The 16,525-nt window shown below is 40.8% G+C and overlaps 1 protein-coding gene across 1 annotated transcript in view; it reads right to left on the bottom strand.

The window, feature by feature from the left end:
* Positions 1–16,525, bottom strand: part of LOC121517955 (nuclear receptor coactivator 3-like) — a 102,009-nt gene that overhangs the window by 18,685 nt on the left and 66,799 nt on the right. The window contains exons 3-7 of the mRNA XM_041800078.1: positions 15,119–15,226; positions 10,913–11,073; positions 9,082–9,182; positions 5,875–6,049; positions 1,817–1,999 (exon numbers count right to left, since the gene is read on the bottom strand). Coding sequence (XP_041656012.1) covers positions 1,817–1,999; positions 5,875–6,049; positions 9,082–9,182; positions 10,913–11,073; positions 15,119–15,210 — 712 coding nt within the window. The 5' untranslated portion in view covers positions 15,211–15,226. The remainder of the gene's footprint in view (positions 1–1,816; positions 2,000–5,874; positions 6,050–9,081; positions 9,183–10,912; positions 11,074–15,118; positions 15,227–16,525) is intronic.

Raw genomic sequence — 16,525 nt, 5'->3', positions numbered from 1 at the left:
AGGCTATCCGTACCGTACTGTATTCTAACCATGCTGAAGACCATTTGACCCCCTCTCCTGTCCGCCCTTTGGCCCGCTCAACGCATGCTCCATCCAGGCCTGGGCACGGATACATCACGCATCAACGTCATCACACGAGGCATTCACCATTAATGACATGTTGATGACTCAGTAAACATAAGTATTGCTTTATTGGCTTTAAAATAAGAGCATATTTATATGATATCTGATCTGACACTGGATTTATTTCACCTGATCTGGGAGAGAGAGATAAAGCAGTTCATTGCGGAGAGTTATCGCTCACAGCATATAATCTGGAGCCTGATCAGAGTTCTAAGCACTTCTGCTGAATGAAACCCGGACTTTTTAACTCCTAAGAGCCCCTACAGTCATTCTTCTGCTTGTCAGTGTACTATCTGAATCCCCCTGGCATTCCTTTATGTGCCATGAACTGTGCCATCTCTCAGCATAATTTTGGATGCCTTTCAGTGCTGCACCAAACAAGCTCTCCTGTCATAGGACAGCCTGTGTCCAGAGCAGGATTAAATGTTCAGTTAAAAGATTTTTTTAACCATGACAAGAGCAATTTTAACCCTCTGATGAGAGCTGGGAGTGAAAACACCACAGGATTAATAAACGATGTTCTGTTCAATCGTCAGCGATCAAGACCACAATTTCACTTTGTGATAACATGAAATAGAAGTAAAGGTAAATTAATTCAGTGGATGATAGTATGGCATTACAATTTTATAATAATGAGAGGTTAAATCAGCCGTGAGATTAACCCAGGCACACACTTGTCCGCGTATTTGGCAGACTCTCCTTTACGAACAGAGGATGAAAGCTGTTTGTTATCCTATGAGCTGCTGTTTGTGGCTCAATCAAGGGAAGAAGCTTTATTTCACAAACTAAAAAAAGTCTCACATTCATTAAAGCCTGACTTTGCTAGAAACTGGTCAGAAATGTGGACTACACTGAGATCCGTTAGAACGTGGTCGTATGGAGCTGTGCAGGTTAAATTCTTCAGCACTGATAAATTCTTGTAACTTGTTGAAATACAGTGAGACTAAACATATAGTTCTCTCTCTGTCTCTCTAGAAATCTCTCTAGAAAGACCCTGCTGTCTTGAGCATGCAGCTGCTGCCTGCTGCTCTCTCTGCGCTTTGAAGCTGGTCTTTTTGATGTTACTTCTCGCTTCGTCACATTCCTGCGCTTGTTCTCCTTCATCTTCATCCCTGCCGTGCCTAGGCCCACCTCATCCATGCCGGGGCCGCGAAGCGTGCTGTGCCAAAGCACGGAATGATTGCACTCACACTGGCCAAACGTACCGGACTTTAGGCTGAAACGGGCTCAGGTACAGTACGGATGGCCTAGTGTGAGTGCGCCCTTAGCCCAGCAAAGGACTCCTCTAGACTTTTGTCTCCCTTCATCTGGTTAGACGACACTAAAGGTCTGCAGGACTGTTGTTTTGATCACCTCCATGCCAGGTAAATCTGTTTAACTGTGGAAAAAATCACTTTTTTGTAACGTGTAGGGATCATACTCAATGTATGTAAAAATTCTTGATAAGTGCAGTGTACACATCCATTTAGAGCTGTAAACTTCTAAGTTTCCTCCATTCCCATTCATTCGTAACGGCTGTCTTACACTTCCTGATACCCCATCAGACATTCAGGATCATATGATTGCAAACAACCTATATCTTGAGAAAAAGGTCTGAGTAAGTAAATAAAGAGGTAGAAAAACACTTGCTTTGTTTTTTTTACAGTGGATCATGAACAAAAATATGTTTAAATCTGTGACTTGGCCGTCGTACCTTCACCTTCCTCGATCATGGCCTTGGGCTGGGTGAGAGCAAAACACTGCATGGTCTCGTAGCGAGGCCCCCCTGACCCCTCCTCCATGGGGCCATGGGCGTGGCCAAACTTGACCAGCATCCGGCAAGTGAAGGTGTGACTCTTCTGTCTGGCTGCCTCGTTCCCCCATGAGACTCCATTTACTGAAAAAAAACCCCACCACAAACAAAAACAGAAGTGAGTGACATGGACTGAAAGCCAACTATAAATTTAAATAGACTGTCTGTAATGAAATATCACACTCGCAGACAAACAAACAAACAAACCACACTGCGACATGTATTTTCCTTCCTAGATGGAGAAGCAGAAGCCTCTCCTGCTGTTCGGATCCCTAGCTAAATGGACCATGGGATTAATGTAGCCAAGGTGTCGATTTCCAATATCTCTTCCTCTCAGTCTGTTCTGCAGCGGGCAGAGGCCAGGGACACTCAGCCATCTATCCTCATTTGGGCCCTGACTTCTCATCTCTGCACACACTCGTTTCAACAGGGTCACCTTCACAGGGGGGAGAGGGAGGAAGGGGAGCAAACTTTAGAGAGGATTCCAACTGTCCTCCAAGGTCTGTGTAAAGCCTTATCAGGGCCTGGAGCTGGCTGGAGGTTTCTGTCTGGCAGGTGCAGGGAGGATACAAGAGAAGGCCCAGGAGAGCGAGACCTGGCAGGAGGGGGCGGGGGTGGGGGGGCTAACTGGTGGTGAGAGGTGATTTAACAAGGCCTTGGGTTTCTCTCCTCGAAAGAGAAAATGCAGCACAGTCGCTGGGGCTGACATCTCCCCTCAGACACAATTAACCAACAGCCGCGGCAACAAGACGGAGGGGTCAAAAAACACATGCTGCCCGACAACAAAAGCTCACTTCATGTTTTGTGCATGAATGTGTGCCTGTTTTTCGCTCTGTGTCTTGTGTGTGTATTTAACAGTAGCTGGCGTGGTCAGCGGTCATCCCACAGGAAAGGTGGAGAGAGCAGCAGCGAGGAGCAACAGACAACCACAATATTCATCTTAGTCGGCAGCCGTATTAAGTATGAATGAGGCGGGGAGAGAGTGAGTTGAGAGAGGCACGGGGGACGCTCGGAGGGAAACGTAGATAAAGATGAGTTTTGAGAAGATGAAAAAAGAGTGAATGAATAAAGCAGCATGCAGAGGACAAGGAGGAGAAGTGAGAGAACTTGTCAATGACATGTCGGAGCAGGCGATGCTTAGGAATATTAGTGCAGAGTTAATCGGGTAGCAGGTTCAGTTGAGCACACATATCCATAATTAATCAGGTTTATAAATAGGGCTCTGTGCACTTACACACTGCAATACATGCTAGAGCTGGGCAATCAATCCACTTCTATTTCAATCATGATTTTGGCTTCATCATAAAAATAAGACAAACGTGATTCAGGATTACTGTGACACTGTGGTGGTTTGGGCCATGAAAGTAATTATTTTTGTTAATTCATTTCTATTGTTGGTCATCATTTTATTAGGGATGCACAATATTATCAGCATGATACCGGCATTAGCAGAAGACATGGAAATATCTGTTGATGTCAAAATCATGTTGATATTTACATACAATATATCTACTGTTAATATCAGCCTATACTGGCTGTAGATATCAGCTGTATTCATGAATTAGTAAGTGAAGTTTAGGTAAGAGTAACAGACCGATGTCAGCTGACACCTTTCTGTTTGTTCAGCTTCATTCCTTCAACATTAAAGTGAGTTTCAAGGACTAAGGTTTGTTTATTTTTTTCATCCTCTTTAAAATATATTTAGAGGATTTAAGGTTAGGTCTCAAACGCATATTTGAAAATAAGTATCGGCTAAAATGAATTTGCAAAAATTGGCAAATCTGATATTGGCAAAAATGCATCTTGTGCATCCCTAATATTTTGGTGTTTTTGCAGGTGCATCTCAAACAGTTTGAATATCTATAATATTTCTCCATGATTTACCTCAAAAAGTTAAACTTTTATAAATTCCAAAATCCCAAATGCATCTAAAATACTAGACTATTGTGGAAAAGTCCACTTTGCAAAGGATACTTGAGCCTTCATCCTCTCACCCTGCTTCAGTGCACAGAACCACAATCATGGGGAAGACTGCTGACTTGACTCTTGTCCAGAGGACAATGACTGACACCCTCTACAGGTAGGGTAAGCCACAGAAGGTCACTGCTGAAAGGGCAGGCTGCTCTCAGGGGTTGTATCAAAGCATGTTGACTGAAAGGGAAAAGTGCACAAGCAACAGGGATGAGCTCAGCCTTCAGAGGACTGTTAAACAAAGCAGATTCAAGAACTTAGGGGAGCTGGAGTCCGTGGATCAATAGCCACCGCACACAGATGGGTCCAGGAAATGGGCAACAGCTGTCGGTTTTCATCCACTCCTGAACCACAGACAACGTTATAAGCATCTCACCTGGGCTAGGGAGAAAAAGAAATGGACCACTGCTCAGTCCAAAGACCCTTTTTCAGAAGAAAGCCAGTTCTGGATTTTATTTGGAAATCAAGGTCCCAGCGTTTGGAGGAAGATCTGAGAGGCACAGATTCCAAGGTGCTTGAAGTCCACTGTTTTCAGTTTCCACAGTCAATGATTGTTTGAGGTGCCATGTCATCTGCTGGTGTTGGTCCACTGTGTTTTAACAAGTCCAGAGTCGACACTGTCAGCCATCTACAGGGAGATTTTAGAGCACTTCATGCTTCCATCTGTTAAGATGCTTCTTGAGATACTGATTTCCTTTTCCAGCAGAACTTGGCATCTGTCAATAGTGAAGCTAATACTCCCAGAAACTGGTTTGATGACTATGGTATTACTGTGTTTGATTGGCTAGCCAACTGGTCTGACCCGAACTCAGTAGAGAATCTCTAGAGAAATGTGAAGTGGAAGATAAAAGACATCAGTCAGAATGATACAGACAAGCTGAAGGCTGCTGGGCTCCTTAACACCCCAGCAGTGCCACGAACTGATTGACTCTATGCCAGATAACATAGATGCAGTAATTTGTGCAAAAGGAGCTCTAACTTATTACTGAGAGCATAAATGAGCACCACTTTCCAGAAGGTCAACATTCCTGTAATATAAACCCTTTTTTGACTGATGTTTTGTGATTTTCTAGTGTTTTGAGACAGTGGAATTTTGTTAGCCCTTAGCAATGGCTATTGATATTAAAACAAAAAAAATGTTGAAATATTTCACTTTGTATGAGAAGAATCAAGAATATATGGAAGTCTCATCACATAAATTAAAATCACAGGGGAAAAAATGAACTTTTACATGATATTCAAATTTTTTTAGATGCACCTTTATATTGAACTTTTATTTCTTTTTTAAGTGTTAAAAGTGCATAAGTTTAATAAATACACTCAGAGCATCTCTTGTAAAATCAATGATTCGTTGTATTTTATAACTGTGATCTCAATATCGATAAAAACAATCCTGATAATAATTTCTGCCATTATCGAACACCCCTAGTACACACAGAAAAATACAATCTTATTACTGACATATGCATGCAAATATACACAAGAACACACATTCACATGCGAGGAGAGTGAATTAAGCAGAGGAAAGAGTGGAGGTGCATTATTCAGCAGTAAGTAGTTTCCAGATGGCTGCCATGGGATCTGAATAGAGCTCAGGCCTGTTTTACACTGTCTGGACCACTGAGTGTGACTGACAGCTGCGCTACGCTCTGCCTGCTTAGCACCGAGTGGGTGGGTGCTCCTGCGCACATGTGTGTTTGTAAGGTGTGTGCGTATATACGTGAGAGTCAAAACCCTCTCATGCACATGAACAGGCTCCCAAGAGCTCCTCATTACAACAGGAGAAAAGTTAGGTGCAAGGAGATTCATGAATAAATAAATAAGTGAGTTTTTGTGCATGTGTGCGTGCGTGCGTGCAGAGTTGTTGCATCCTCTCAAAGTTTGCTTTACACCTCGGCCCTGTGGAAGATGTCAAGCATGGTTTGCTTCTGTGCAGACTTGCAGCCTCCCAGCGTGTTTGTGTGAGCAGTTCTGTGAGTGTTTCTCACTGTTAGTCTTGGGCAGGTTCTTGTGGAACTCCTCCCTGTCGTCTTCATGGAGGATATTGTACACACTGGTGTTGATGAGCTCCTCCTGTTTGTACTGCAGGTACTGCGTCACGTTGTCTGACACAAACACGATGCTGCCCTCACGGTTCACCACGAATAAAAAGCCGTCCAGAGCCTGAAAGAAAAAACGCGTCAAAGAGTCAGTACCTGACAGTTCACCAATCAAAACCAGTTTTAATTTCATTGACTAAAACCATGACTACAAATGTTTGTTGACTACCTTTTTTCATGTCAAAGATGAGACTAAGACTAGCTAAAAATAGATATAGATCATTGATGACAAAAACTCTGATGAAAGTAAGTTAAGTTTTCATCAAGGAGACAAAAACAAGACTACAGTTCTGGACTGCTAGACATTTAAACCCCATGATATTTCTCCACAGTACATGAAAGGTATATCAGTATTCCCCTTGGTATATTTCAAAGGTACAGCATGTATTTATTAGCCTTGTAGCATTCAGTGCTGTGTTTATTTTTTAGTTACTTTTAACTTTAGTCTTTCTTCTAGTCTTAAAGATACATTGTTCATTTCTCGTCAGCACATTTCAGTCATTTCAACTCCTTGTTTAAGCGTATTTTAACTTTACAAAAACTAAAGAACATTTCAGCCCAGTTTCAGTCCATAAAAAGTGATTGCATTTTAGTCACAGCTCAAAACATTTATTCTCTTTGCCTGAATCATTCTTGTGTGCTCTATCCCAACAGTTGAGAAATATAATTGATTTTGAATGTTGGACAAAAATGAAATTACACTTAAGTCTTATTTTAGTCCCCTAAGCTAAACACACTTGCTGTCAGTGTATTTGTCACCAAAGATCTATTTTTAGCTAGTCTTAGTTTCGACTAACAGTTTGAGTCATAGTTAACACTGATTCACTGGAACAGACTTGGTAAAAATGACACATACAGTTCATAAGTATGACTTAAATTAGTGTTTAATCTCCTGAATTATTGGAATATATAACATTGTTTTAGTTTTTTTTTACTTAGAATAAGCCTTTTTATATATATACAAACTATGAAAAGCCATTTTGAATTTTGTACCTTGCATGTTTCTTAAATACCACTGAAGAGAGCAAAGTAACAGATACAAATTTGATTGCCACAATTATCACTAGAAGTGAATATTTGATTCAGAATTCGACTGTTAGATAGAGTTAATTTTCCCAACCGTACTTTTATTTTTATAACAGTATTAATAGTGCAGTAACAAATATGTTTTATATTTATATTTATTTTAGAATTTAGTTGATGAAATTAGTTCAAAGGACATAAATGCCCCGAAAAAAATAAAAACTAGAATGAAAGGACTTTTAATTCACTAAAACTAGACTACTCTGTAAAACCAAACAAGTTGAAAATACTAAAAATGTTTGTTGTAACTGATCACGTAACAGTTTTTGAGGGCTAGAAATACATTTTTTTGAGTAAGAATAAAGATAAAATACATAATCTACAACTTTCCCATCCATGACAGTTTTCCCTTATGTCTTTCATATATTTCATTTTGATCAATTATGCCACCCAAAGTGAGCTAATTTAATTGACTACAAGTAACAAAGACTGAAAGGTGCACTCTGACCCAGAAAGTGCTTATTCATAGTTCAGTTCACTGTAAGACTGAAAAGTTGAAGGCTGTTAAAAATGAATAAGAAAACCAAGTGAGCTATTTCAGCTCTATTTTTCAGAGATAACAGAACAAATTTTTAGTTTTAAGTAAACATTACTCTATCACTCTAAAAAAACTGTTGGTATTGCACTCAAATTATTTGACAATCATTCCCTAATCTGCATAGTTTCCAAGAGGACCTTTGGGAATTAGACACTTTTGCACCATGAGTGAAGTTACTGACTCAGTTAGAGAGGTCCTGCCTTGTTTTACTGTTTGGTGGTATGAAAAGTTTTGAAGTTTTTATTGATTTTAACTTCAAAGGTTAAAAATGACTTAAATGTGACTAAACTATAAAACATTTGAATCCAAAGATTAAGACAAGATTTAAAATAGCTGCCTACATAAACAATAATTTCACGAACTAAAACTGAAAAAAAAAAAATGTTCGGTGGCAAATTTTTTCATCCCAAAGACTAATTTAAAACTAAATAAAAATAGATCTTTGATTAAATAAAACCTTCTAAAGAAAGGAAGTTTGGTTTTCATCTACTAGAAAACAACAAGACTAAAATTTTAGTGCTGGATCGTATAAAAATATAATCCACAAGTTTCTCATCCATGACAATTTTTCCCTAATGTCTTTCACATATTTGAACAACCATGCCACCCTAAGCAAACTGGTTTGATTGACTAAAAGTAACAAGGACTAAAAGATGCACTTTGACCCAGACATTGCTCTTCCACAGAGCTCAGTACATCATCCCAGCTGTGTTGAAGTTAGGCCCATCAAAAGTAAATAACTGAGTGGGTAACTTCGCTCATGGTGCAAAAGTGTCTAATGCCCAAAGGCATTCTTGGAAAACTGCAGTTTGACTGTCAAACTCAGAAAAATAGACCTGAATAAGTTCACACACGTCTTCTTTTTAAAACATTTTACTGTTAGGTCTTACAGTGTAATATGTTTTAAAGTTTTTGTTGACTAAAATTATAAAGTTTGAAAAATGACTAAAATGTGGCTAAAACTAAAGAACGGTTTCATCTTACTTTTTAACTTCCAAAATTAACGCTAATTTTGTGGACTTACACTGCGACAAAGATTCCTTTGTTCCATGAGGAAGATTAGACTATCTTTAAATATTTGGTGATAAAAAACCGTGACAAAAAAAATCAAGTTTAGGTTTTGTCAAGTACACCAAAACAGGACTTAAATGTAAGTGCTTGCATGCAAAATCCATGTTATTTCTCCACTGTGCATATAATGTTTGTCAGCAGTGTCATCACTATTTTTAAATGAATTAAAAGTATTGATGGTGCATTAATGACATTTATTTTAAAATTAATTTTACGATTTAGTTCAAAGAAAATGTTTTTGAGTTGTTGTCGACTAAAGCTATACAATTTAGAAATGATTAAAATGTGACAAAAATTGAAGAACATTTTAATACAAAAACTAAGACTATAATTAAATAGCTGCCAGAATTAACACTTATCAAAACTTAATAGCCTAAATATTGTAGGGTTGAGAGTGGACTGGCCTGAAGCAGGAGCGGCCCCAGATGGTCCTTGTCAATGACCCCCTGACCGGTCGAGGACACGTCGGACTTCTGTACGTCGTCATCGTTGGATGAAGCTTTCCCTGGGGGAGAGAAGAAAAAGAGAAGGCAGTTAAAAGATTGCATAAAAAACCCAAGGAGCCATTTCAAGTCCAGCTGCTTACAGAAAAGAGTAAAAAAGAGCGAGAGGAGAAAGACAAGGTGAGTGAAACGATACCTGAAACAGACAGGCTCTTACTACCCTAGCTGCACCAGCAGGGGGCAGCGTTTCTCAATCTTAACTTTTTACTTATTTCTCTCTCTTTTTGAGAAGGGGATTTAAAAACTACAGGTGAGGAGGGAGACGGACGGATTCTGGTTTCATCTGAGGAGCCCGTCAGGAGGAGTAGAGGGGCTGGGTGCATGTGGAGCAGGTAGCAGCCGTCCTCATGCTTTATATTCAGTGTCAGACTCTGAGGGACTGTCTGGTAGGCTGGGGCCGAGAGAGAGAGAGAAAGAGAGAGTGCGGGAGGGAGCTAGAGAGGCTCTGAGAGCTGTAATGGTGCAGGGGCAGGAGCTGAAGCACCTGAATAAATGGACTGAGGGAAAGAGAGATAGATACAGAGAGGAAGGACAGGAGCTGATGATGGAGACAGGAAACGCATGGCTTTTTTGGTTGTTGTAGTGCTTGGATGGAGAAAAGGCGGGGGCTGCTTGGCTACAGGAATCATTCTATCTGATTAGCTCCCATGGGGCGCAGATACCCACACAAAGAAAAAAAAAAGCCATTGCTGCCTCCAGCCGACACTCTGAAGTTAGGTAGAGAATGACTGAAATAAAGAAAGAGAGGAGAGAGAAATGGAGACTCTGCACTCCATCCGTTCATATCTTAAGATGCTGGGAGCAAACCTAAAGATGCTGCAACTCATTGTGCTGCAACACAGGCATGAGAGGGGAAAAAGGAGGGAAAGAAGCAGAGGAGAAGAGGAGGGGTGGTGGAGAAATAAATCCAAGTGAGACTGAAAACAGGTTTAACTAATGGAGGAAAGCGCAGAAAATAAAGAGTGGCAGAAAGAGCAACTGAAAGTGAGGAGAGGAGAGAGGAGGAACAGGTAGCAGGCGAGACCGAATCTAAACGCCTGTGTCATTTCTGTCTTCACTTCCTGTAACTATGGCAACCTGTCAGCAGCCAGTCAGGGCCAGCTGTAGCCTCTTCCCCTTCCTGTCGTGGTGGCAGAGGCTGACTGAGCCGAGCACAGAGCGAAATTCAGCAAAGTCTCTCCCCCTCTGATCTCCAAGAATTCAAAACTCAAATGTAAAAATGTGAAGTAAATCTGTCCATGCTGCACTCTCTGCTTCTTAAACTGTTCTCTGTAGAAACAGCGGCTGCATAACAGAGACAGAAATGTGACAACAGCAGCTGTAACAGAACTAATAATTTGGCACTTCAGCAGAATGGATGGGCATGTGATTACCTGCAAACGTCCAATTAAACAGCCCCTGGCGAGGCCAGCACACAGCTGTGCATGCCCATAACACACACACACACACACACAGATGACAGGTTCACAAAGCATTGCCAATGTTTCCTCCCAAACATAAACAGTCGAGGCTGTGAAATTTGTGGGAGATGAATGACTGATTCGTCCTTGCACCTGGGCTCTGAGGAGGCACATGTGTGTGGTTGTGTGTCTGTGAAACCCCAGCTGTCTCTTCCTCCTCTCTCTCTCCTCAGCACCTCTCCCCCATGTCTCCTACGCGCACTTTTTTCGTCAGTCCCTCTGACTTTGAGCTCTCCGCGGCTCTCAGGACCTCTGTGGATAGGTCCACTCACCCTGCTCTTTGATCTGGCGGATCTGGCGCACCGTCTCTTTGAGGATGGCACATTTGTCTGGTTTGACGTTGAAGCTGTCGATGTCGCTGAGGTTGGCGGAGATCAGCTCAGCCAGCTCTTCGATGTATTTGCTCTCCTGCTCCCGCCGCTTCCTCTCACACCTGCAGGGGACAACATGAAAAGGTTAAAGCCAGGCTAATGTTACTCAATTTTTTTTTTAAATTGTCACAACTCGTTTTAGTTCAGTCAGAAACACTCTCGGCATAATTTAACCATTCTATTGCAAAATTGATACACAGTTTCACCTGTTAGAGAAGGCTCTGCTCTAAAGATACTCCCTGAGTTAGTCAAGCAGCTTTGACTTTCAAGGGGCATTGGCTAAAAACCCCCATATGGTTACATACATCTATAATGTCATGCATAATGAGTACAATAAAATTAGTTCAAAAGCAATTAATCCATAGTTACTTGAATCTGACTATGAGGGTGCAACAAGCTTTATGATATAAAGGAGGAGACTGGGGTGGAGGAGGCTAAGCTTTGCTAACAGTAGCGTGGTCCATCAGCAGTAATGTAAGCAGGGATTAGTGAGAAATACATCATATTTAAATACAGCACTGTGTTGAGAGGAAGAGCTGTGAAGGGTGCAGGGAGATAATTAGGTTAGCTTGCTGTGAATAGAAGCTCAGTGTATGACTACCATGTCCTGCATGAACGAACCCTAGGCTTCATTATTTGACAACAAGAGAAGCCAACATTACTGGCTACAGGGTGGCTGGCAGAAGCAGCAGCTTAACTTTTGGCCTCGATGCCTTCAAAGAGTTGTCCAGTATTGCAGTACTTTACCAAAGTTTTAATTTTGATGCAGAAAAAGAGCTAGCTAGGTGGCAGCATATATTTTTGGAAGGAAGAACACATACAAAGTACAAGTCCACACTATCAAACTATTTATTTATATATTCATATATCTATTTATTTTTGCAAAAAAAAAAAAAATCAACATTTATTTATTGTTCCTAGTTATTTTTTTCATCAGAATTTAATATGGGAGTCTCACTTTAGTTTAAAATGTTCTTTAGTTTTAGTCATATTTAGTCATATTTAGTCATCTTTAACAGTTAAAGTTTAGTTGACAAAAAGTTTTTTACAAAAACTCATCATTTATTTTCTTTTTATGAATTCAATCAGCAAAGTTGTAAAATCAAAACAAATTTAAAACATTCATATAAATCCACTTTCAATACTTTAATATAAAATATATGCTGATGAAAATGGTCTTGTTTAGTCTCCTTGAAGAAAACTTTTTTGTTTTTTTTACACCGTAGATCTATTTTTACAGTGCATATATAAAAGTATTCACCCCCTTGGATGTTTTACTGATTTTATTACTCAATCATGGTCAATATAATTTGGCTTTTTTTGCCAAAAAAACATTTTAATGTCAAAGTTCTACAAAGTAATGCCAATCAAATAAAAGAAAGAATATAAAATAAGTGACTTCATAAATATTCACAATCTTCATCTCACTTTTTAGTGGATACACCTTTAGCTGCAATCACATTACTGAGTCTGTCTTCAAACCATTACTTTGTAGTTTTGCTTTGTGCTTCAGATCATTGTCTTGCTTGAAAAAAATCTTCCCCCGAAGTTGTAGTTCTCTTGCAGACTGAATATGATTGTCCTCCAGGATTTTAATATATTTGACCCCCTACCTTGACACGCCTTCCAAGTCCAGCTGCTAAGAAGCATCCACACAGCATGATGCTGCCACCAGTGGGGACGGTGTGTTTGTGGTGATGTGCGGTATTTAGTGTCCACACTAATTTGGTCTCTTCAGACCAAAGAACTTTCTTCCACTTGACCATGGAGTCTCCCACATGTCTTTTGGTGAACTCTAATCCAGGTTTAATCTGAGTTTTCTTCAACAGTTGCTTTCTCTTGGTTACTCTTCTATAAAGCTTTGACTTTTTTTTGTAGGAAAAATTCATCATCAAGTCTCTCCAATCTCAGAAGACGAAGTCTGCAACTCTTTAAGATTAGTCATAGGTGTCTTGGCGGTCTCTCTTACTGGTCTTCATCTTGCACAGAAACTCAGACTGTTTGATGAAGGCAGATTTACACATGTGGCATATTCCTTCCATTTCTTGATGATGGATTTTTTTCCCCAAAAAAGTCAAAGCTTTCTGGAAGAATGGCAAAGAAAAAGCCACTGTTGAAGAAAACTCACTAGAGTTCACTGAAAAGCACGTGGGAGACTCCGTGGATAAGTGGGAGAAAGTTCTTTGGTCTGATGAGACCAAAAATCACCACAAACACACCATCCTCATAGAATGGTGTAGTCATGACATAATAAAATGTCATGCTATACGGAACTACAACACGGTCAACTGAATTTAACTAAATCACTGCGGATACAGGTGAGCGGCAGGCTCAGCTGCTGCTCTTTGGATGATGACATCTAATCTTTCCTACAAACGCTGTAGTCCTGGTTAACTGTTCTTTACCAACTGCCTTTATTAAGATGTGAAAAGATACACAAATCAAAGGTGGGGTATGTTAAACGTTTAACTCTCTTGAGGTAGTGATCAACACAGACCTTATTTCCAGCATCTAACTGAAAACTCAGTCAAAAATCCCATAGACCCTGTAAAGCCAAGTGGGAGGAGGAATTTGGGACTACAATCCCTGCAAGTCTGTGGAAGGAGAGCTTAGAGGCTATGCATGCCTTTTCACAAAATGCAAGACATCGCCTTATCAAGTTCAAAACGATCCATAGGCTGCACTACTCCAAGGAAAAGCTACACTCCATATACCCAGAAACATCTATGTGTGATAAGTGTCATACCTCTGTTATGAATGTTATCACAGAGTCGGAGCCTTCGCTTATCATTCTTGGCCGGTCTGACTTCTCTAGAGAACAAAGCGGTGTGCAGCAGTGCTTTCTCTCTTACTGCCTTATTATAGCGAAGAAACAAATATTAATGATGGGAAAGTGTGTGATGGCTCCTACTTCTAAGATGTGGCTAGATGACTTGACTAATATGCTCCACTTGGAGAGGATAAGATAAACTTTGAAGGATAAACTCCTACAATTCAATAAAAATTGGAGTCCTCTAATACCTTGCCTCCAAGCAGTAATAAATGTGAAGAATATAATAATTACGACATTATGATATAACGGTGGTCCGGGGTCAGGTTGTGGGGGTCTGGAAGATAGTTTTCTTGACAACTATTTTGATTTTTTTTTTTCTCTGTTGTATCTACTATGTTATTGTTTTGAAATTCCTGGTTCTATATCTGCATTAGTGTATATTTAATGTAAGTGCACATATACTTTGTATAAGAAAAACAAAATGAGACTCATATGTACAAAGTAATGGTATTTGATATTCAATTGCTCAATAAAAAATTACTTGGAAAAAAAAAAATCCCTTAGGCTGTCAGACGAGGGAACGGAAGTGCTAACTTTTTAGGAGTCATTCCTGCACCACTCTATTGTGAAGCACAGTGGTGGCAGCATCATGCTGTGGGGATGTTTCTTGGCAGCCAGCCCTGGAAGATAATGACCCAGAGTATACAGTGAAAGTTACACAGAAATTGATTACAGAAAACAAAGGGAATGTTCTGAAGTGGGCAAGTTGAAGTCAAGACCTCAATCTGATAGAGATCGTGGCTGGACTTGAAAAGGGTTGCTCACGCCTGTTCCTTGTGCAACCTGACAGAGCTTGAGCAGCTTTGCAAAGAAGAGTGGCATCAAACTGCAGTGTCCAGATGTGGAAGCCTGATTGAGACCTATCCACACAGACTCAATGCTGTGATCGTAGCCAGAGTTGCTATCTACTAAATGCTGACTTGAAGGGTGTGAATATATATGTAGTCATTTATTTCAAATTACATATTTTTGCTTAATTCACATTAATTTGTAGAAATCTGTTTGACAGTCAGTTTTTTTGTAGTAACTCTTCTGATCAAAAAAGCCAAATTACGTTGACATGGCTAATTAACAAAATTAATAAAAGGGCAAAACCTCCAATCTGTTGAATATTTTTTATGGGCGCTGTATGATCAAGATCTTTTATTTTTTGCCCACATTTATGTCCGTACCACTCAAAGCATGCAGAGCAGTCACACTACCCAGACTAAAGAAAACCACTGACCCAGTAGCCCACTTTCCCCCTTTTTTTTGTGCTGATCAGACACACTCACCCCAGACCAGGCGTGTCACAAGTGGAGAGCTTGCGTTTCCGGTTTTCTGTGCTCAGAGGCTCCATGGAGTTCTCCCCCAATCCGCTCATCATGAATACATATCAGCACCTAAGGAGAAGGAGCACACACAACGGTGTAAATAACGCTCTAATCGAGGCAGAAAAAAGGGTTTAAGGTCCCTATAGGCCTTTAAGCTCTTATAATAAAAGTAAATGTGGAGGGGGGAAGACGTGGGAATCCTGTTTTTGAACTCAGCAAAAAGAAACAATACAGAGTCAGGCTGTGAAGTGGATACAGTGCAAAACAGAGCACAGCAGGGTGAAATATGCTTAAATCATGCAAATTGTATTCTCCAGGCAGAGACTGACGAACATAAACATGTCTCGTCTGCCTCCTCCTCCTCCTCCTCTTCTTCTTCTTCTTCTTCAGAAAAAAGCAAGTAAGCATGTGAGGTTGTGTTTGTTTGTGTGGGCCTGTGCATGTATGAGTTCATCAGCTCATATGCTCCATCCTCACACAGGATTAGCAGTGTCTCTGATGATAAGCCACGCTGCACGACTAACCCCGTTAGACAGCCGTCTGTCTCCCATAATGCTTCACATTTTCGTCTCCAGGAAGTGAGCTGATAAAGGTTGTAGGAGTGAGAGAGAGAGTGAGAGAAAGAGAGAGGCAGATGGGACGAGAGGAGGCGAGGAGGAGGAGGAAGAAGAGGTAAGGAAGGGAAGAAATGAGGGAGGGAGGGAGGGAGAAGCCAGTACTGTGAAGTGTGCTCTGATTGGTCACTTTCTTTGCCACAGTGACAGCAGCTGACACTGGGGAAAGGTAGGAGGGAGGGAGGGAGAGTAAATGAAAGAGAGAGAGGACAAATATAGTTGGAGATGGAGAAAATGCAGAGGAGGAAGACATACATGGAGGGGGGGAATCAGAGCGAAAAGAGGCGGGGGCAGACGGAGAGAGCGGAGAGAAAGAGAGATAAAGGCATGTCAGGGAAAGACGGCAGGAGAGGGGAACAGGTGAGAGGAGGGGAGATGTAACATTCAGACTGTGTGTTTTGAATGCATGTGTGGCACACAGAGTGGGCTGAAAGCCTCCAGTACCCCTCTTAACCTTCACAGCCAGAGCAGCTTTTTCATTCCATTGATTACATGGTTATCCTCTGACCAGAGCGCTGCCTCTCCTGCATCGCAAATCAGGCCAACGGCAGGGGAGAGGCGCCGGCCTGTTATTTAATCACCACGCACCATCATCTCATGCTCCTTCTTGTGGGATCAGAGCTGTCCATGAAAAATGTCTGATTGCATTTGGAGTTTTTTTTTTTCCCTTGGATAGAGACAGTTCTAATCTTCAGTCGTGTGCTCCCGACTCACAACAAGATCATATCCGTTTGAAACAAGCGGCAAACACACC

The sequence above is a fragment of the Cheilinus undulatus genome, linkage group 11 (assembly GCF_018320785.1).
Source record: "Cheilinus undulatus linkage group 11, ASM1832078v1, whole genome shotgun sequence".
Classification (NCBI taxonomy): Eukaryota; Metazoa; Chordata; class Actinopteri; order Labriformes; family Labridae; genus Cheilinus; species Cheilinus undulatus.
The sequence above is the reverse complement of the archived record's forward strand: the minus strand, read 5'-3'. Positions and strand labels throughout refer to the sequence as shown.